At 44.2% G+C, this 23,212-nt stretch overlaps 2 protein-coding genes across 5 annotated transcripts in view; one reads left to right on the forward strand and one right to left on the reverse strand.

Annotated features, from left to right (window-relative positions):
- The window catches only part of MRPL37 (mitochondrial ribosomal protein L37), a 911,410-nt gene that overhangs the window by 539,622 nt on the left and 348,576 nt on the right, over window positions 1-23,212 (forward strand). The gene's annotated exons all lie outside the window — the stretch shown is intronic.
- Window positions 1-23,212, reverse strand: part of YIPF1 (Yip1 domain family member 1) — a 39,951-nt gene that overhangs the window by 2,243 nt on the left and 14,496 nt on the right. For 2 of the 4 annotated variants that reach the window (XR_007728691.1, XR_007728689.1), the window contains 5 exons: window positions 18,501-18,617; window positions 13,520-13,686; window positions 12,963-13,145; window positions 6,706-6,803; window positions 1,320-1,370 (listed from right to left, as the gene is read on the reverse strand). Coding sequence is in view for 2 of the 4 variants with exons in the window: in XM_050803499.1 (XP_050659456.1) it covers window positions 6,714-6,803; window positions 12,963-13,145; window positions 13,520-13,686; window positions 18,501-18,617 (557 nt within the window). In the remaining 2 variants the exon portion in view is untranslated. The remainder of the gene's footprint in view (window positions 1-1,319; window positions 1,371-6,705; window positions 6,804-12,962; window positions 13,146-13,519; window positions 13,687-18,500; window positions 18,618-23,212) is intronic. The other 2 variants (XM_050803499.1, XM_050803512.1) reach the window with 1 other exon arrangement.

A 23,212-nucleotide genomic window follows, 5' to 3' on the forward strand; every position in this document is an offset into this window, starting at 1 on the left:
AGAGAAACATTGCTAACGAAATATCTGTAAAAAGTGGCTGGAGAAGGTCAGACACTGTAATTTGCAGGCATGAAAGAACCTAAAGCCCTGATCAGCCTTTTAGTAACCATCAACTTGGGTTCTGAAATGCTAAGTAACGGCAGGGACAAACGGGCCCACAGAGCAAGCACTCAAGATTTTATTTGCATAGATATGTACTCTGTTTTTCTCTCATCTTTCTGGCTGTCTATTCCAAATTAATGTCAAAACTAGGGAAGAATTTGAAGACTAGAAGATTCCCTTCTCAGGCGGGCATGGGGACTCATGCCTGTAATCCCAGCATTTTGGGAGGCCGAGGCAGGCAGATCACTTGAGGCCAGGAGTTAGAGGCCAGCCTGGCCAACATGGCAAAATGCCATCTCTACCACAAATACAAAAAAATTAGCCAGGCATGATGATGCATTCCTGTAATCCCAGCTACTCGGGAGGCTGAGGTATGAGAATCACTTGAACCTGGGAGGTGGAGGTTGCAGTGAGCCGAGAATGCACCACTGTCCTCCAGCTTGGGCAACAGAGTGAGACTGTCTGAAAAAAAGAAAAGAAAAAAGAAATTTCCTTCTCCTGCTGCCAACTTTTAATGGGGGGCCGGAAGCAAAGACGTTGGGAATTCTTGGCACTTAGGCCAGAGGGAGAAAAGTAAGACGCTATTGCCCTTTGTGCCAAACTTGGTCCCCAGTGTCACCATCAGCCAGCACTTCCTTATCTCTTGAAGATTGCCTCTACCACCTCTTGGCCTAAGACCTGACTCTTGACCACTTTTGGCTCCCATCTTGGGTGGCTGCACTATGGCATGGGCATTCTCTGTCCCTTTCCTCGGCTCAGCCCTGCAGCCAAGCCTTCCAATGTCACCACTGTCTGATCTGGGATGTTCCAATCAGAAGTTCCTATAATCATGATTCTCTCTTTAATGTAAAAGGGCCTTCTAGTCTGTGTGGCACATGAGATGTAAAACTGGAGTATAGAATCTGGGAGGGTAAGGACCAATCTCCGTCGTTCACCAGCACACAGTAGAATTTCAATGAATGAACAAGTAAAGATTTCCCAAGTAACCTGCCACATAAACCCAGGAAAGTTTTGATACTATATGATAGGCCTAACAACTTGTTCAAATGCAGCTTTCTCCGAGTGTCTGCTGGGTGCTAGGGGGCTATATTGGTAAATAAAGTTCTGCCCTCAAGGAACTCTCAGTCTATGAAGTTACAGTGAATAAGCAAACTGCCATAACAAAAGAACATACGAGAACTGTAGAAGAGCACAGAAAAGAAAATAAGTAATACTACCTGGAGAAGTCAAGAAAAACTTCAGCAAGCAGAGGGTATCTGAAGAGAGTCCTGAAAAATAAACAGGAAATTGCCAAGTAGACAAGGCTTGTGAAATGAACACTCTTGACAACGTGAGCGACTGAAAGGATACCAGCATACAAACCCTGTGTATCCACTCAGGAGGGTTTAATGACACAGGACTCTCCGGAAGCCCTCTCTGCATCATTAATTAAAGCCCTAATCACACTGCGATATGATAATCTGCTGATGGCCCTCCTCTGCACAGCCCCACCTGTCAGTGCCCCTCGAAAGCTCGCCCCAATCTGGATGCTGCCTTTCAGATACTCCATCCCTCAAGCCAAAGCAGGGCTTCCCAGGTACAGTTTCCAGGCTCTACCAGGGTCTTGGCTCAGAGAAGACATAGCACTGCCCTCAGGTGAAGAGTTAATGAAGAAGGAAGGATGGAAGCCAGATATTCTTTATATTATTTCAGTAACTTACGTAGGGGTAGCATGCTGATTACAAGTACAGTCCCACACTGCATAATGATGTTTCAGTTGACAACAGACCACATATACAATAGTGGTCCCATAAGATCACATCATATTTTTACTGTACCTTTTCTATGTTTAGAAACACAAACACTTACGATTGTGTTACAACTGCCTGCTGTATCCAGTATAGTAACATGCCACACAGGTTTGTAGCCTAGGAGCAATAGGCTATCCCACATAAGTGTGTTGTAGGCTATACCATCTAGGTTTAAGTATATTCTATGATATTTGCACAATGATGAAATTGCCTAATGACGCATGTCTCAGAATGTATCCCGTCATTAAGCAATGCATGACTGTAACTGGAAGCTCCCCTATGATCCTGAGGTTCCAGGGAGAGAAGGGTTCTCCCTGGAATGTGTTCTAACCTAAGCCTTCCAATGCTCTCCCGGGAATGTGCCCTAAGCTAAGTTTTCCAATACACAGATTTACACAGGGAAGGTAGGTTACTGGTGAGATTAGAGGCCTTTATTTTTCAGTGAAAGCTGGGAGTCCAGAGATGACAGTAGAAGGCACAGCCAGCTCATAAATCAGCAGCATTCAGGGCTCTGGACAGCCTCTCTATCAGCAAAGCAATTGATGCTTCTGCCAGGGAGGTTGCAAAGAAGCTGTTAATCACTATCTCATTTGGAGACCTGACACCCAAATGGAGGCACTAACACCCACGTTATAGATCTGAGCAAAGTGCAGAGGTGTCAAATCTGTGTACACCAGTCTGTGAAGTCTTCAAGGGCCCTGAGGGCCAGGCTCTTCTCAGATGCTGCTCTGACTCTCTGAAGGCCTTTACAACCAAAATGAAATGAAGTAACTTAAGTCCTAGCTCAGGGGCAGGTTGAGAGAGACCTCAGCATGGTGATGTCAGGTACTTTGGGCCAAAAGAGAGACCGAGGAAACTGTTGCCGTTGCGTTCTCTACCTCTGTCCCTCTCCAGCTGGGCTCGAATTGTCTTGTTCTCAGTGATGTGAGTCCACATCGTGTTATCATGTTCCCCTGTACAGCCTAGGTCTTCACCTTCCCAAAAGCCATGGGAAACAAACTGCTTTTTCCAGAACAGCTAACTGACTGTGCTCAACCTTCGTGACCCAGTTCAAACAAGAGCCCCTCTCTGACGCTTCCCTCCCGGCCAACTCCAACTGAGTCCCACCCTTCTTGACCCTATAATGCTACACTGACAACTTGGCTATGGCATTTAAAGCTTTAATAGTTCCTATATGGATTGACAACAGTATATGCAAATACTTCAAATATACACATATCACTAGTTTGTGCTTGTGTACAAGAATCTAAAATGGCCTCCAATGATCCCTGCCTGTCTCCAGGCATTCATGCCTTTGTGTAATTCGCTCCCCTAGAAGGTAGGCAAGACCTGTGACTTGCTTCGAGTCAATAGAAGATGGCAAAGGTGATGACCATCTCTTCTATATTTACATTATATAGTACAGCAACTTCCATTTCACTATCAGACTCGATTGCCTCTCTCTCCCTTTATGGTTTTGATGAAGTGAGTGATCATACAGAGAGGCCCACGTGGCAAGGAACTGAGGGTGGTCTCCAAATGACTGTCAGCAAGAAGGTCCTCATTCTACAAAGCCACAGGAATTGAATTCTGCCGGCAACCTTGTGAGTTGGGAAGCAGATATTTTCCCAGTCTAGATTTCAGGTGAGACACCAGCCCTGGCCAACATTTTGACCGCAGCCTTGGGAGAGAATCTGAAGCAGAGGAGCAATCTAAGCTATCCCCAGAGTCCTGCCCCACAGAAACTGTGAGAATGTGTATTGTGGTAATGCCACTGGGCAGCAATAGATAATTAACACAGCACGCAAACTCTCAGCTGATAAGACATGCAATCAAAGGAGTGTGGAGACTGCTACTAAACACCTTTAGACGCGCAGAGGAAGGCTCCATCAAACAGCCAAAGGCTGTTAAGAACCTGCATTTTAGTGATAAAAAGAACATTTGTCTAAAAAATGGGAAAGTGAAAAACCTCAAAAATTGGCTCCCCAAGACTTAGATATGAGTCCCAGCTCTGCCTCTAAGAGATAGGTGATCTTAGTCAACCCAGATTTACTAAGCCCAGCCTTCTCATCTATACATAAAATGTGGTCAATAGGGCGGGTAAGAGTGGCTAATGAAAGAATAAACTAGAAAGTGTTTTGTCAGGCCAGGTGCGGTGGCTCACGCCTGTAATCCCAGCACTGTGGGAGGTCGAGGTGGGTGGATCACAAGGTCAGGAGTTCGAGACCAGCCTGGCCAACACAGTGAAACCCTGTCTCTACTAAAAATACAAAACATTAGCCAGGCGTGGTGGCGGATGCCTGTAATCCCAGCTACTTGGGAGGCTGAGGCAGGAGAATTGCTTGAACCTGGGAGTCAGAGGTTGCAGTGGGCCAAGACTGCACCAAGCACTCCAGCCTGGGTGACAGAGTGAGACTCCATCTCAAAAAAAAAAAAAAAAAAAAAAGTGTTTTGTCAAATGGAATGTGATAGACACATGTTAGTTTGCCCCAGAACTCTGGGGTGGCCTTGGGTAAGGCACTGTCCTCTCTCGGCCTCAGCTCCCTTATTGTAAAATGAGGAGGGAAGCCCATGCTATTTAATGTGTACAAGGGCTCTCACCTTCTTTGATTCTTTTATTTTTTATTTATTTTTATTTATTTATTTATTTTTTTGAGATGTAGTCTCGCTCTGTTGCCCAGGCTGGAGTGCAGTGGCTCGATCTCGGCTCACTGCAAGCTCTGCCTCCCAGGTTCATGCCATTCTCCTGCCTCAGTCTCCTGAGTAGCTGGGACTACAGGTGCCTGTCACCGCGCCCGGCTAATTCTTTTTTTATTTTTAGTAGAGATGGGGTTTCATCCTGTTAGCCAGGATGGTCTCGATCTCCTGACCTCGTGATTCACCCACCTTGGCCTCCCAAAGTGCTGAGATTACAGGTGTGAGCCACCGTGCCCGGCCTGACCTTCTTTGATTCTAACATCGCATACCCATGAGAAGACAGAAAGAGGCAAAAGTGGTAGACTATGACATTTTACAATAGTTCCCCAGTCATTCTACTGGCCAGGGTGACTGTCTTACCATCAAGGAACTGGAAGCATTTGACCAGTCATATCTAGTCAACCTGCAGGGCCTACAACCTAGATTCCTCAACTAAGAGGGAAAATCTCCATTTGTTTTACAAAAGGAAAAAAGGATCAAGGTAAAGTCAGTGGGAGCCACCGAACACAAACTACTGATGCACTCTGAGAGGGGTAGTAGCTTTGATTTTATTGCTGAGCACCTTAACTATGTGCCAGGAGCTTTTATAAAAATGATCTCCAACCTTCACTACAATCTTATATAGGTTGTGTCATTCTTATTTCAAAGACAAGTTAGCTGAGGCTCAAAGAGTTATAAGCCCCTTACCCGAGGCACATTGCTAGTACATGGTAGGGCTGGGATTTATCATTATTATTATTAGAGACAGGTTCTCTCTCTATCACCCAGGCTAGACTGCAGTGGAGCAATCACAGCTCACTTTAACCTCCATCTCCCAGGCGCAAGTGATCCTCCAACCCCAGCCTCCCAACTAGCTGGGACTACAGGAGCATGCCACCAAGACCAGCTAATTTTTTGTATTGTTTGTAGAAATGGGGTTTTGCTATATTGCCCAGGTTGGTCTCAAACTCCTGAGCTCAAGTGATTTGCTTGCCTTGGCCTCCCAGAGTGCTGGGATTACAGGCGTGAGCCACCACAGCCAGCCTGGGATTAAATTGTAATTTTATTTAATTCTAAGCCCCTGGTTTTTGCACATATCTCATGGCTCTGGGAGAGAGCAGCTTGGGCAGAAAGGACAGTCTGTGATTACAGAGCAAAGTAAAGGTTCTTGGCCTGCAGCAAGATCATGTGCAGAGTGTGCTTCATTTATACTTGCCACAAACATTTACTGAGTGCCCTCTGTATACTAGGTTATGTGGTAGGCAATGAAGATATAGAGTAACACCATTCCTTGTTCTTGTGGAGCTCAGTCTAACTGGGGAGACACTGTAGTATACAGTGGACAAATGAATGAATAAATAGCTGAACAAATGAATGAATAGGCAGACGGACACATGATTAGTCAGCCATTAGTGTTTCAAGCACCATGAGAGTGATGCTTAATACAAAGTGTAATGGGATCACCAGATAAATGATAGGACCAGACAAATGGCCGGGCACGGTGGCTCACACCTGTAATACCAGCACTTTGGGGGGCCAAGGCAGGTGGATCACCTGAGGTCAGGAGTTCAAGACCAGCCTGGCCAACATGGTGAAATCCCATCTCTACTAAAAATATAAAAATTAGCCAGGCGCTAGTGGCACGCACCTGTAATCTCAGCTACTCAGGAGGCTGAGGCAGGAGAATCACCTGAACCCAGGAGATGGAGGCTGCAGTGAGCTGAGATCATGCCATTGCACTCCAGCCTGGGCAACAAGAGCGAAACTCTGTCTCAAAAAAAAAAAAAAGAAAAGAAAAAGAAGAAAATCACCAGGATTGTTATAAAATGGAACAAACTCATATTGTGCTCTAGGAAAGGGTTCAGGGAGGAGAAGAGAGTCCTCTCTGCTGGGACCAAAGGCAGGAGCTCCTCTTACAGAAGAACCTAACAGCTCATGTTATCCAACTCTATAAAGCCAGTATCATGTGGATTTCAAAATAGAGGCCTTCAATAAGAGGAACACAGAAACACAGACATGCACATGCACAAACCCACACTGAACTGGCAGAAGGATAAAAGGGTCTGGCCCTCTGTGCTTAAAGCTAACAGTAACAGAATTGATACACCTGCCCATGTTTTATGGCACCACACAGCAAAATAAAAATAGAATCTCTTACTTTCCTCATTAGCTGGACTTGGCTGCAGCAACTGTTTGGTTCAGAGTAGCTGTAGTTGTTGGGAGATGGTCCATCTCTGGTGCATCAAAAAAGTATGCCTGTGGGAAACAAAGACCCAGCAGGGAGTTAAAAAGACAATGGTCCGGGTAAGTATTTTTTAGAGTCCATGCTAACAGTACTTCTGGGCTCTCACGGTCCCTAAGTTCTTCCCACCATATTTGTCATCACACTAAACTACAACCATCTGTTTACATTTGTCTCACTAAATTGTGAGTACTTTTAAAAATTTAGCTACCATGTATTGAGCACTTACTATATTACATGACTTACTCTTAATAACCCGATGAGGTTGTTAGGATTATCCTCATTAGATAGATAAAGAAACTAAGACTCAGAGAGACTGTCATTTGATCAGGTAAACATGGCTAATGAGTGGTGAAGCCAGAACTCAAAGCTAGGTCTGTCTGACTCCAAAGCACAAGCTCTTAATCACTACATTATACAATCTTTCCTCCAGGGCAAAGGCTGTATCCTTCTTCATCTTTGTGTCACCAGCACCCCTGCACAGGGCCTGGCATACTAGGTAACCAATCAATACCGAATGAACTGAACTACATTAGCTTGCTGCTAAACTAGTTAGTTGGCTTTCTGCAAAGACCTTGAAAAGAAAGTGCTAGGCATGCTTTCCCTAAAAATTTTTCAGCTGGGAAACGAAAGGTTTGCTAAGTGCTTACCATCTACAACTTAGCTGTCAAAAGTCAGACGGAGGTAGAGGAGGGAAGACATAAGGAGAATCTTTCCACCCATCTCAAGGTCTAGAGAAGCCTAACTTGAGCGAAGCCTAACTTGAGCCCAGGAAAATACCAATCTCACTACCCTTGAATACTGGTTGTTCAAAGGAAAGGTGAATTTGTTACTATATCAAGGCCCACTGAATATTCATGACACCACCTTGGGGTCAGTGCCCTTAGGAAGGTACACTGTTAGAAAGCCAACAACCATCTTTCACCAGCTCTGCTCTCTATCAGCCAGAAGGGGGCACCAACACAACATGCTGGAGCTCTACCCTATCTGTTGCTATTCCGTGTTAACTTTCTGAAGTTTCCAGATGATGCCTTTCTCTGCAGATTCCCTCTAGTTTGCCCCATTCCCAGGGTAACTCTATTACTTTTAAGAAGCTTCCTCCCTAGGAACCCTTCCAGCAGCTGTTTTCTGAGGCAAGAAAAGAAGAGTCCCTAACTTAAGTGGGGGATAGGGCCGCAGTGCTAGTGCTGGGCTCCTCCAGTTCTCCCACAGGTGCACTGTGCCACAGGCCCCCAGGATGCAGGAACAAAGTCTTTCTTCCAGGTTACCGCAGGACACCCTTGTAAGACAGAATGAGCAAAGACGCCCAGGTTCTACACCTGGCTCTGCTATTAGCTCACACTGTGACTTTGGACAAGTTGCTCCACCCACTTCAGCCTCAGCTTTCTGATCTATAAAATTTAAGGATTAGAAAAGATGATCTTGGGGCTGGGCGTGGTGGCTCCAGAGAGAGAGAGAGAGAGAGATTGGGTGTGGTGGAAAGAGAGAGGGAAAGAGAGAAAGAGAGAGAGGGAGAGAAAGAGAGAGAAGGCAGGGAAGGAAGGAAGGAAGGAAAGAAGGAAGGAAGGAAGGACAGAAGGAAGGACGGACGGACGGAAGGAAGGAAGGAAGGAAGGAAGGAAGGAAGGAAGGAAGGAAGGAAGGCAGGAAGGCAGGCAGGCAGGCAGGCAGGCAAATAAATAAGATCTCAGCTGGATGTGGTGGCTCACACCTGTAATCCCAGCATTTTGGGGGGCCAAGGAAGGTGGATCATTTGAGGCCAGGAGTTCAAGACCAGCACGGCCAACATGGCAAAAGCCCACCTCTACTAAAAATACAAAAATTAGCCAGGCGTGGTGGCGCATGCCTGTCATCCCAGCTACTCAGGAGGCTGAGGGACAAGAATTGCTTGAGCCCAGGAGGCGGAGGTTGCAGTGAGCCTAGATCACACTGCTGCACTCCAGCCTGGGTGACAGAGGGAAACCCTGACTGGAAAAAGAAAAGATGATCTCTTAGGACCATTCCTTGAACAATCTTGAATTCTATGATTCATTAATTCCACAAATGCTTAATAATAATCACAGCCATCATTTGGGGAATGCCTGCTGTGCACCAGACACATACTTGATCATTAATCTGCTCAAAAAATGCTATAACAGGCCATTTTATCCCTTTTAAAGATGAGAAAGCTGAGACTCAAACAGATGGAATTTTCCCAAGGCTAGACAACTATGTGTCTGAGCTAGGATTTCAATCCAGTTGAGTCCATCTCCATAGTCTGTGCTCTTCTAATTCTCCACCACTTCCTGCGATTTGTTGCCTAGTCTATGTCCAGTCCAGATCTAGGCACCATGGAGACCTCGAAGCTGAATCAGCAGGCTCTCTGTGAGTAGGGGCAGGGCACAGTTCCCTGTAAAAGCCGGCAGTAACCACCTCAAACTTAGGCTTGTACATCTCCCAACATACACCAGGGGTGCAGCCTCTAGGTGCTTCCTTAGTCATCCCTGCCAGATGTGTTCTGGTATAACTTAGACATCATTTACATGTGCAATCACCGAGGGGCCCCTGGCAGGTGTGGGGCTGTTATATGCTTCACTGCACTAAGGCGAAAACACCAATCTGTGTTCCCCAGGGGAGAGTGCGCAAGCCAAGCTGTCTGGTTCAGCCGGTACCCCTCAGCTCAAATAACTCCCCTGCCAGTTCCTCCCTCTGCCTTAACAATAATGTCTTCCATTTACATGACTCATCATATTTTCCATGCTGCATATATCATTCAATCCTTGCAACAGTAAAGACGTTGCCATGGCATGCACGATTGGCCCGTTTCTAAGTGAGGGCAGGAATCCAGAGAAGGGAAATCACCCAAGCAGGCGGTAGTGGAGCTGGGACTGGAACCCAAGTTTCCTAACTTCTGGCTCAGTCATTCTGCAGTAAACAACGCCTCCAGAAGAAAAAGGAGGGGCTGGTCACTGTGGAGAACAAAACCCAGGCATGGTGGGCCCCTGGCTAGACACCTGACCACAGGATGGTTCCCTTCCTCCAGAAGGAGAAAACTGTGCCTTCCGCTCCAGGAAGAGGCCCTGCACCCCACAAGGACCTCCCTGCTCCACAGTCCAACCCGTGCTGCTCCTCTGAGTCCCTTACAGACTGAACGGCCTCTTCTCCTGCCTCTTCATCTCCACTGCTTTCTCATCCAGGTGTGTAATGGGTAAAAAGTTCAGGAGAGATGAGAAGATGTCAGTGAGAGGCATCAAGGAAGGGCATTGTCATTAAGAGTGGGAGACTTCAGCTTTGGCCCCAGTACTAGTTGTGGGACCTTGGACCACTCTCACTTGGGTGCTGTGGAGGAATAAGCAGCATACTGGCCCTGGCCGCGTCTGACAACACAGGCTCCTTTAATGACTTTGCATCTGAGGAACACTTCACAGTATGTGGAGGGCTTTCACAGCCAGCTCACGGCATCTCACAAAACCCCATGAAAACAACAATCCCTTTCACAGATGAGGAAACCAAGGTTCTGAGAAGCAAGTCTGTTGCCTATGTTTGCAGCGCTGAGCACCTCTCAGTCCAGGGCACTCCCTGCTTCAGAATTATACTCTCTTTCAGAAAGTTCCTGAGCAGCGAGATGGGCAGGTAAATCCTGGGTTCAGCGCCTTCTGCCCCGAAACGGAACAATAGGCACAGGAGGTAAAAGGTCCTGCCATAGGTACTAGATGAAATGGGTTCTTTTTTTGTTTTTTGGTTTTTTTTGAGATGAAGTCTCGCTCTGTCACCCAGGCTGGGGTGCAGTGGCGCAATCTCAGTTCACTGCAACCTCCACCTCCTGGGCTCAAGCGATTCTCACACCTCAGCCTCCCTGGTAGCTGAGACTACAAGCACATGCCACCATACCTGGCTGATTTTTTTATATTTTTGGTAAAGACAGGGTTTAACCATGTTGCCCAGGCTAGTCTCAAACTCCTGAGCTCAAGCAATCTGCCTGCGACTTCCTCCCAAAGTGCCGGGATTATGGGTGTGAGCCACCAAGCTTGGCCTGAAATGGGTTCTTAATAATAACCATAATACCTCCCTGCTCCACTGCTCAACCTGCCCTGCTCCTATTCCTTAGAGAAATGAGAAAGGCAATGCTTCCTCTCCTGCCTCCTTCTCCTCACCAACTTCTCAGCCATGTACATGAGCGGAAGAACTTCAGAAGAGAGACGGGAGATGCCAGTGAGGGACAAGAGATGCCAGTGAGAGTTGGTCACAATGAAAAGGATGTTCTTCAGCAGACAGAAAAGTTCCAGAAGAATCACTGCAGCATTTTAAGTGATCAACTCAGAGATTCCAAGTGCCAGAAATGAATAGTGTCATTCTGCCATGAGTCAAACCAACAGGCCCGCCTCAAGGGTTTAAAGCTTACGCACATGTAAAGTGCATGTAAACTAGGTTTGTGTTTCACAACTTGGCACTTTTTATGAAACTTGTTTAATGATAAAGCATTGGGATCTCATTGATGCATTTAATGAGACAGGTTATCTACACAAAAATGTTAAAGATCAAATGATGCCAAAGAAACATTTACTCCTAAAATTGCAAAACATGACCAAGGGTTTGGAAACCTGCCATGTGGACAATTTTCTAAGTGCTATAAGACACCTTCCATGGCCATGTCCTTTCCTTCATTAGGGACCTTAACATTCTTGGACTCGGATTTTTTTTTTCAAAACCTGCAACAGGGCTTGTTAAGGCCGTGGACAGCAAATTTTGTGTACAATGCATACAGAAGACACAGAACCATGTCTCCTTAGGATCAAAGGAAAGGGACCCAATTTATGGGCATTTATAGGACAAGTTCCATGTTAAGTGCTTTATAGATATCATTTTATTTGGCTCTCAGAACAATCTTGTGGCAGGAAATATACCCATGTCACAGATTAAGAAATTGAGATTCAGAGAGGAACAATAACATCTCCAAGTTCACACAGCCAATAAGTGACAGAGCTGGTCTTCAATCTGTGCTTATCTGACTCAAAAGCACATGCTCTCCCTAAAAAGACATCTACATATGAACCCAAACACTATTTAAATGTTGTTCACCTTAAAAGTAACTCCACTTTCCCATATCTGACTTCATTTTCAAGCTTTCTACCTTCAAATTTAAAACTTAATTTCCACTTTTAAATTTAAACTTTAAACTTTCTACATTTAAATAAAACTTTAAATTTCAAAAATCTTTCTAGGTATGTGCAGAAAATCAGCAAAGGCATCCAAAAACAGAATCCCCCACCCCAGCTCCCTAACCCTATATAGTCAGCCCTCCACACCCACAGGCTCGGCATCCTCAGGCTCAACCAACCATGATGAAAAATATTTTTTAAAAATATATAAGTAAAAAAACCCAATATGACAATAAAAATAACACATATTCAAAAAAACAATATAATAACTATTTACATAACATTTACATTGTACTAGGTATTATGAGTAATCTGGAAATGATGTAAAGCACATAGGAGGAAGTGTGTACACCATTTTGATATAGGGAACTTGAGCATCCATGCTTTGGTATTCATAGAGGGTCCTGGAACCAACCACACCCCCACAACCCCAATACTGAGGAACAAATGTATATAGACACTCATCCATCTCTATTTGCTCTGGTCAGACCCCACATTCTGATCAGATTACTGAAATTAGGCAAAACCAAAGACTAAAGCCAAATTCTCATAATTTCACCACTTCCCATGTAGATGAGTCTACTTAAAATGAAATTTTATTTCACAGAATCAATTTTTTTTTTTTTTTTTTTTGGAGACAGGGTCTCCCTCGGTCACCCAGGCCAGAGTGCAGTGGTGTGATCTCAGCTGCCTGCAACCTCCACCTCCTGGGCTCAAGCGATCCTCCCACCTCAGCCTCCCAAGTACCAGCTACTTGCAAGGCTGAGGTGGGAGGATCGCTTAAGCCACCACGCCCAGCTAATTCTTGTATTTTTAGTAGAGACGGGGTTTCACCATGTTGCCCAGACTGGTCCTAAGCTCCTGAGCTCGAGAGATCCACCCACTTGGGCCTCCCAAAATATTGGGATTACAGGCGTAAGCCAATGTGCCCAGCCCATGGAGTCAATTTTAAAAGAACTGTTGTGTCTAACAGTTTGAGGTCTTTTAGCATTTGGATATAAAACACACCAAAAGAATATAGGAATGAACCCATACCAAGCAGCCCACAGAAAGCAGCATATGAAGCAACACAATTGTCACAATTGTGGCCAATGCCACCCGTCGGTTATCCTCACGAACAGCTGGCCAAAATGTCATTGACAAGACAGATCCTGAGATGCCCAGGGCAATCATGACTAGAATCCAACGAACAGCTTTCTGGGGGATAATCCACAGTATCTGAAAGAAGAGAAAAGGAGGAGGGGGGAGGTCTTGGGAGGCATTCGTTCATTCCAGGCACATATGTTTACAAAGGCCCCTGAGCCAATCGGCAGCTGGGCCCCCACTGCCACCCTGGTTTTTCAGTATAGGCTGGAGGAACACCACCAGCATGTAGACTGAGGCATAGACTTTCATAACAAAGGGCCCAAGATCCAGTGAAGGCATTTGGCTCCCCAGACCCCTTTCATGCTGAACTTCTAAATTCAAAGGAGATTTTTCAGGAGCACATGAGTGTTGCACTGGAAAGAATGATGTTAGGTCAAATTCTTGGTTGAAGTTTCCACCAAGAACAGGGCATCACTCAGAATCTGCTCCCTAAGTGTGGTACTTACTGCGGTGGGGATATAAATGAAGAGGGAATATCCATAGACACACACAATCTCCAGAAATGAATAGGAGACGATGTTCATAACTTTGCTGTTTCTCCACATGAGGAAACCCCAGAGTGCAAGAGGAACCAGCCAGGCGTAGGCATAGATGATGGTAGCAGCTATGGACACTGAGGATGACAGGATACAAGTTTCAATCTCCATTATGCCTTAATAGACTATCAGAGCACTTCCAACACCTTATTGTACTTAAATCCTAACATGTCAATTGACTTCACTGGACCATGACATCATGTCTTACTGGTCTGTAATCCCTGAGCTTGGCACAATACCTAACACACAGTAGGCACTCTAGAAATGTTTGTTGAATTAATGAACCTTTACCATTCGTCTTTGTGGTGAGGAACAATAGTCCCTCATATGGTTTTTATAATTCATTTAATAACTAACAACTAATATTATTAAACAGTTGAACTATGCAAATGAAATACTTCAGAGGGCCACACTGCAAATGTTTATATATAGGAGATATTTCAATCAAATAAAAACCGACTATCCCCTTGGAAGAACACGTTCTCTTCCTTGGTATAACAAGAGCTGACACTGACTTCTTTAGCAAATGTATCAAAAAGCCCTGGGTAGAGATTAACTCACTCTGCATGCTCTCTAGAGTTCCTCTGTCTCTGAAATTGGGAGATGTAGCTCACTGATTAACTGCTTGAAATATTCTCCAGTTTTACTTTCTTCCTTAAATAAATAATTCTGCCACTGTGGCAAAAATGCTATTGAATAGAGCCAGGCATGGTGGCTCATGCCTATAATCCCAGCACTTTGGGAGGCCGAGGCGGGCGGATCACAAGGTCAGGAGATCAAGACCATCCTGGCTAACACAGTGAAACCCCGTCTCTACTAAAAATACAAAAATTAGCTGGGCGTGGTGGCGGGTGCCTGTAGTCCCAGCTACTCGGGAGACTGAGGCAGGAGCATGGTGTGAACCTGGGAGGCAGAGCTTGCAGTGAGCTGAGATCATACCACTGTACTCCAGCCGGGGCAACAGAGCAAGACTCTGTCTCTTAAAAAAAAAAATGCTATTGAGTGGCTCCTCAGAACAGCAACATTCTGCATATCCATGTACATCTCTCCTCTTCCTCTAGTAGCAGCATGCCCTGGAGGATTTCCTTTCCCTCTTCTGGAGTGGAGGGTCATGAAGTTATAGGTAAACCATGGCATCAGCCCTTTCTACATGAAATCAGCAGGTAACTCACCTAATGCATCTTGGCAAGAACAAAGGCACCCCTAACAATTATAGTTAGACTCTGGTTAAGACATAAATGCCCAAAACTTTTTGAGCTCCCAGAACAGTTTTTTCACACTGGGAATTGCCTCATTAGGCCAAATGTAATTCTGCTGATATACTGCCTTTTTCTTGGATAACTAAGGGAAGAGGAGGGAATTACTCCCATGGCTATAGCTATCACTTACTGATCAACTACTGGGCATCAGGTATTACACTCGGTGCTTTTTTGAGAGGCAATGTAGAATAATGGTCAAGGGCACAGATTCTGTATGCAGATTCCATGGGTTCTAGTCCTAGGAAAAGTAACTCTGGGGGGTAAGTTACTTAGCCTTCCTGTCTCAGTTTCCTCATCTATAAAATGGGAAGAAAAATAATATACTACCTTCTAAGATTAATAGGAGAATTAAATGAATAAAAGCAGGTAAGAACTGTTCTAAGTAGAAGAGTGACTGATCGATAATAAATGCTCAGTCAAGAATTAGTGTTTATTTTGTTAACTAATATGCAGCTACATTTATTTCATACAATCTATATCGTCATTTTAGAGATGAGGAAAACGGGTCAGAGAAGCTAAGTTGTTTGGTCAAGGTCACATAATTAACAAGTTGGTAGAAGCAGGATCTCATCTCAGACGTGACTCATACTTTTTACATGAAATGGAAAAATGTTTATTGATAGGGTCAATGACCACTTTACCAGTATATACATCACAACACTTCCTGATACTGGGATGCCCAGCCAAAGAGGATAAGAACAGATAAAGACTCCCCTGAGTTTCCAGATCCCCAGGCAAAGTAGGTCACTCCTTCTTCTATGTCAATATACCTACACTTATCTCTGATATAGAGGTTAATATGTTTACATTGTAAACATATTATTGCTCTATTGCTGTAAACTGTTTACAGCAATAGTCATTCACTAGTTTTCTAACCACTGAACTACTTGAAGGCAAGATCTACATCTCATGGTTAATATTTACTGAGTTAAACTCAAATCAAGGTTATTTGATAGAGTTGGGATTGAATCCAAGTCTGACTCCATGATGGACAAGAAGGGAAAGTGGGCATGGAAGGTAGAGGGGAAGAAAAGAAGGAAGGATACATGGATACATTCTCTCTCTCTCACCTCTCTCTCTCTCTCTCACACACATACACACACACACACACACACATACAGGCAAATACATATCTTTCTATGCACATACATTGGACTAGTTGAAGGCAGGGTTCTATCTCATGGTTAAAATTTTTTTTTTTTTTTTTTTTTTTTTGAGACGGAGTCTCGCTCTGTCGCCCGGGCTGGAGTGCAGTGGCCGGATCTCAGCTCACTGCAAGCTCCGCCTCCCGGGTTTACGCCATTCTCCTGCCTCAGCCTCCCGAGTGGCTGGGACTACAGGCGCCCGCCACATCGCCCGGCTAGTTTTTTTTTTGTATTTTTAGTAGAGACGGGGTTTCACCGTATTAGCCAGGATGGTCTCGATCTCCCGACCTCGTGATCCGCCCGTCTCGGCCTCCCAAAGTGCTGGGATTACGGGCTTGAGCCACGGCGCCCAGCCGGTTAATATTTATTGAGTTAAATTCAAACCAAGGTTACTGGATAAATAATGGGATTGAATATATGTGTACATATTTGTGTGTGTGCGTGTGTGTGTGTGTGTAGTAATAAGTAATGTTTATTGAACTTTTTTTGGTACAAACCACTATTCTAAGCTTTTTATATGTATTAACTCTTTATTCTCACAATAGTCCTGTAACAGAAATATTATTATTTCCATTTCACCAACGAAGAACCTGAGGCTAAGACAGATGAAATAGCTTGCCCAACAGAGTAGAAACTAGTGAGTGGTGGAGCTGGAACTGAAGCTAGCAGTCTAGTTCCAGAACTAGTGCTCTTATCCAGGCTACTTAGAGCCCCCCGACAGCAGAGCAGGCAGGGAGGGAGCCAGGGAACTGAGAAAGTGGTACAGGTCAATCTCTGACAAAGCCAAACCTCCTCATTTGGGGGCAGCTGTCACCTGTAGGTCTCTAAAAGCTGTTTTGCTTTTTCTTTTAAGTACCAATACTGACACAAGAAAGGACGTTTTAAAACAAGAATGTCATTCACAAGCCCATCCCTGGACACATTCATTTCTGCATTTTCCCTTCCAGTCTTTGATCATTTACAGACCTCTCTCCCTTTTGTTTTTTTTTTTTTTTTTTTTGAGACAGAGTCTCTCTCTCTGTTGCCCAGGCTGGAGTGCAGTGGCGTGATCTCGGCTAACTGCAACCTCCGCCTCCCGGGTTCAACCAATTCTCCTGCCTCAGTCTTCTGAGTAGCTGGGATTACAGGCACGTGCCACTGTGCCCGGATAATTTTTGTATTTTTAGTAGAGAGGGGGTTTCACCATGTTGGCCAGAGTGGTCTCGAACTCCTGACCTTGTGATCCACTCACCTCGGCCTCCCAAAGTGCTGGGATTGCAGGCGTGAGCCACCACACCAGGTGTCTTTTTTCTTTTTCTTTTCTTTTTTTTTTTTTTTGAGACAGTGACTCGCTCTGTCACCCAGGCTGGAGTGCAGTGGTACAATCACAGCTCACTGCAGCCTCAATCTCTGGGCTCAAGTGATCCTCACAACTCAGCCTCCTGAGTAGCTGGGAGTATAGGCATGCATCACCATACCCGGTAACTTTTTTTTAGCTTTGGGTTTCAGAGACAAGGTCTCACTATGTTGCCCAGGCTGATCTCAAACTCCTCAGCTCAAGCAATCCTCCCACTTTGGCCTCCAAAAGTGCTGGGATTACAGGCATGGGCAACCATGCCCAACCCAGATTTCTCTTCAACAAAGTTGCTAACAGAATAGGCACCAGTTTGGAATAAGTTATGAATTTTCCACATTGCTCTAGGTGCTTTGTGATTGGCAATTGCAGATGACCCCAGCTAGTTGAGCCATCACAACTTAAAACAATGTTTCCATCGTCTCCAAAATGTGGATAATACAAATAATGCCACACAGGAGACCTTCACGCACACCTTTAACTTATTTTGTACCCTTGTCTTAGAATATATTCCAGTTGTGGCCAGCTGTGGTGGCTCACACCTGTAATCCTACCTAGCACCTTGGGAGGCCAAGACGGGAGAATCACTTGAGCCCAAGAGTTTGAGATCAGCCTGGGCAACATAGGAAGACCTGTCTCTATAAAAAATGGAAAAACTAACCAGGTATGGTGTTGCATGTCTATGATCCCAGCTACTCAGGAGGCTGAGGTGGGAGGATTACCTGAGCCTAGGGAGGTGGAGGCTGCAGTGAGCAGTGATTGCGCCACTGCACTCCAGCCCAGACAATGAAGTGAGATACTATCTCAAAAAAAGGAGGGGGAATAAATTGCAGTTGTTATTGGGCCTTGATTTACAGCTTTCCCAAAGATTATGTGGACTCATAACATTGTGAATGTATTTAATGCCACTGAATTACACATTTAAATGGTAAATTTTATGTAACATATATTTTATCACTGTAAGAAGAAAAAGATTAAGTGGATTTATATAGATGGGTGGTAAGCTCATCTACACATTTGAGTAGATACATTGAACCCTAAAACACAAAAGCAGGGCTACAGCACCTAGAGATGGGGCCTAGGAGCTCAGGGGGTAAAAAGAACTCAAAGCTAGAAACTGACAGCATTCCAAATGAGTCAAGCTATTCACCAACCTTTTCGGAATTCGGGCACATAATGGTATGTCTTCTCTCCCAGATGGATCAAGAAGTTGGAAAGATTCCCACTAATTGCTATGGCAAAGACCAACGTGGCACATATCCAAAAGGGGCCTGCAAAGGAAACCAGAAAATTCAGAAACAAGAAAATGAAGCACAAGCCTTTAGATTCTTACAGAATTTCTTATCTTCCTCTTGAATTCATGTTAGCAAAAGAAAATGAATTTTCTAGATGGGATCAACACTTGCTTAAAGGAAATTTTCTTTTTTCAAAGGTCAAACACAACTCAGTAATTAGCTGCCTTAAAGAAGGTGGGGGGTTGGTATTCCAATCCAAAGGCCAAAATGCCTTCCACAATTAGGTGAATGAAGACACTGATTTGTGTATAGCTTCTTTTATTAGAGGATCACCACCGACAAAGGAAAATTCACAGGCTTTTTATTAAACCTTCCACCAGAATACATGAAGTAAAGATTACTTCCCTTATCTAAGTGCCAAACGTTAGCATCACAGAAAAAGAAGTTAAATCAGACAGAGCTTCTGCAGCATACAGAAAGAGCAGGGCAAGCAGCACACACGAGGGCAGAGTCGATTAAACCTACCAGTTCACCACGGTCGTGTTGAGTGTGAGTGTGTATGTGTGTGTGTATGCTTAAGGCTTTTTCTTTTTTTAATGAAAAAGTAATACAATGCACTATATACACCTACTATGTACCCACAAAAATTAAAATAAAAAATTTTTAAAAAGTAATACATGTATATGGTCCAGTGTTTCAAAAGGTACAAAGAGAATATGGAGAATAGCAAGATCCACTCCCTCTCTGTGCCCTGGCTCTGTATTGTTCCTCCCTAAAGCTCACCAAGTAACCTGTTTCTGATGAAAACTGCCAGGAATATTCCACTCATGTATATAAGCAAATGCATATGTGTGTATGTGTACACTTTATACAGATCAGATACATACATGTCCTCCTGTGTACCCTGCTATTTTCACCTTAATATAGCCTGGAGAGTCTATCACAGCTATTCATAAAAATCAGCTTATTCTTTTTTAATAGTTTTAAGATATATCACTGAGCAGATGAGTGGACCATGTTTTGCAAATCTCTTACATTATTTGCATGATTTCATGAATACTATCCTTGTCTCTCCCCACCTAGAAAAAGTACTATGTGGAATAAATACAATCTTTAGATTGAGAGATTTTAATAAATTGCATGAATTTCATTTTTCAATTTCACTAATATTTTGCAACACCCTCTGGGATAATTTCAGGGACCCTGACACGTCACAAAATTAAGAACATTACTATCATAGGGGACATGACTAGCAGAAACAGATAAGTACTTTTCAAAGCCAAGCACTGGCTTCTGAGTGTGGGAAAAGGAACACAAGCAATCAAATGGGGTGCTTCAAAAAGTCACCAATATTAGCTCTCCACAAACTGTCTCTTTACTCACTAGACGGAAAGCTCTCTGCTGTAGCCAAGGACTAAATTTCACAGTGTTATTCTGAGGGCCCACACATAAGAGTGGCAAAAAAAACAAAAAAAAAAAAACACCACAAAACCCCTATAGCCAAAAAGCTTTATTGAATGAATGAATAAAACTGACTATGTGTTATAGATGAGCTGAGACCATCCAAGCATATGACCACAAGTGGCCAAAATATTAACTTACGATACCCATATAACTAGAAAACCAAGAATATCATGTCCTCTCAGTCATTATTTACTAAGTACCCACTACCCTCTACTGGGGACACGATGATGTGGAACAGAGACACAGTCACTGCCTCTAGTGCATCCATGCACTTCGGGGAGACAGTCAATAAAATATCTAATCTCAGAGGGTAGTACAGGGTGCCTATGGGAGCAGATAGGGAGGGTGCAAAACCTAGAGAAAGGTATGTGTAAGCTGGGATCTAAAGAAGAACAGGAGTTCACCAAGTGAGGACTGAAGAGAGGTCCAGGAAGAGGGAACAGCAGGAGCAGAGACTCTGAAGTAAGACGTAACAGTTCAAGGCCAAGTTTCAGGTCAGGAGTAACCAGAGATTGAAGAGATGGGCCAGAGTCAGATCATGAGGGGTCTTAGAAGCCCTGTTGAGTTAGGAATTTATCTTGAGGGCAACAGGAAGCCTGTGAACTGGGCCTGGTGGCATAAGCCTGTAGTCCCAGCTACTCAGGACACTGAGGTGAGAGGATCACTTGAGGCTAGGAGTTTGAGGCAGCAGGGAGCTATGATTATGCCTCTGAATAGCTACTGTACTCCAGCCTTGGCAACACAGCAAGACCTCATCTCAAAAAAAAATGATGGGGGTGGGGGAGAATGCAGTGGCTCACACCTAGCTCACACCTATAATCCCAGCACTTTGGGAGGCCGAGGCAGGCAGATCACTTGAGCTCAGGAGTTCAAGACCAGCCTGGGCAACATGATGAAACCCTGTCACTAAAATATTAATTAATTAATTTTTTTAAAGGCAGGCTGGTATGGGAAGATATTTATACTAATTTGAAGACTTGTCTAGCATTCTCTAGCTGCCCCATGCTCTAAGTTACCTAACAACTCTGGCACAGGAACAGTTGGAGAAACAATATTTTCAGGTGGCCTGAAAGGTCCAACACCTGCGCACCCACCACCTCTATGTGGCCCAATGCTCATCCTTGGACACAAGCAAGAAAACCTTCCCAGCCCTCAGCATTTCTGTCCCCCTCCTATTATCATCCCTCTCCCCTGTTTGCAACTCTTCAGTGAACCTCCACTGCTTAAGGACAAAATCCTAATTCCTGAGGCTGATATAAAAGGCCCCAGGATCTGGGCTCTGTAACTTCTCCAGCTACCCCCAGCAGAAGGCTGGACTCCAGAGACATATGACACCCACTCATCCCAGGACCCGCCATGTTGCTTCATACTGCCTTCTCCCTGTTTCTTGCCAAATTCCTACTCTTATTATGGGATGGGGGTGGGAGAGAGCCTTAATTTAGGTTGTATTTATAATTAAAATTTCATATTATGCATTTTTATATTATGAAATTTCTAACATATAGAAAAGCACGAAGAATAACACAAACACTGGTTACCGTATATCATGTCACTTTTAAAAAATATTTTTAGGCCGGCCGTGGTGGTTCACACCTACAATCCCAGCACTTTCGGAGGCCGAGGCAGACAGATCATTTAAGGTCAGGAGTTCGAGATCAGCCTGAACAACATGGTAAAACTCCGTCTCTACTAAAAATACAAAAATTAGCTGGGTGTGGTGGCCCATGCCTGTAGTCCCAGCTAATTGGGAAGGCTGAGGCAGGAGAATCACTTGAACCCAGGAGGCGGAGGTTGTAGTGAGCCAAGACTGCACCTTTGCCACTCCAGCCTGGGTACCAGAATGAGACTCCATCTCAAAAATATATATATATTTTTAATGGTGTCATACTATTTATATCCTTCCACAACATGCTTTTTAAAATCATTGTGCTGAGATTTATCTATATTTATGCTTTTAGCTCGCGTTCATTTTTTTAAGCTACAGAATTCCATGTATGAATACAGTAGTATAATGTGTCCATTCTCCTGCTGATGGATATCTCGGTTGTTTCTAAATATTTGCTATTACAAGCAATACTGCTACAGTGAATAATATTCTTCTATATGTTGTCCCATATATATGTGAATTCCTCTAAAATTATCTACCTAGGAGTGAAACTGCTGAATTATAGGGTATGAGCATCTTCAAACTGCTCCAATTTGTGTACCAATTACCTGCCCACCAGTTACATACCCACCATACAAAAGTTTCCACTGCTCCATATCCTTGACCACACTTAATATCAATGTTCATGAAATCTGACTTAGAGTGTGTCACTCCTGGCTTGGTGCAGTGGCTCATGCCCGTAAGGTCAGCACTTTGGGAGGGTGAGGCAGGAGGACTGCTTGAGGCCAGGAGTTTGAGGCCAGCCTGGGCAACATAGTGAGACCCTGTCTCTACAAAAAATACAAACATTAGCCCGGCATGGTGGCACATGGCTGTAGTCCTAGCTACTCATGAAGATGAGGTTGGGGAGGATAGCTTGAGCCCGGGATTTTGAGGCTGCGGTGAGCCATTATCGTGCCACCGTACTCCAGCCTGGGCAACAGAGCAAGATCCTGTCCAGAAAAACAAAAAAGTATGTTACTCCTCTGTCCAAACCCTCCGATGGCTTTGCATTCAAGCAAATGCCAAAGTCCTCACTGTGACTTATGAGACCTTACCTGCCCCTCCACAGTCTCTCTCACCTCATCTCCTTCTAGGTCCCCATGTTCACTCTCATCCAGTGCCAGCAGCCTCTTGCTGTTCTTTGAACGTACTAGGCAAGCTCTTGCCTCAGGGCCTTTGCACTTGCTGATCCTTCTGTTTCAAGTGCTCTTCCCTTAGATCTAGCTACATAAATCACTCCCAATTACTTCAGGTCATTACTCAAAATTCACCCTTTTAAATTTTCAAATTCACACATTTATACAAACACTTCATGTCCTTCTTCTCTCTGCTCTTAAATTTTCACCTAAGCATTCATTACTAGAAAACTATATATTTTACTTTTCTTTGCTTATTGTTAAGCTCAGTACATTACAAATTGCCTAAGGGTAGAGATTTTTATCTCTTTTCACTGCTGTATCTCCAGTATTAGAACAGTAAGAGCTCAATGTTTGTTGAATGAATTGAATGAATAAACGAA

This window comes from Macaca thibetana, chromosome 1 (assembly GCF_024542745.1).
Source record: "Macaca thibetana thibetana isolate TM-01 chromosome 1, ASM2454274v1, whole genome shotgun sequence".
NCBI classification, from domain to species: Eukaryota; Metazoa; Chordata; class Mammalia; order Primates; family Cercopithecidae; genus Macaca; species Macaca thibetana.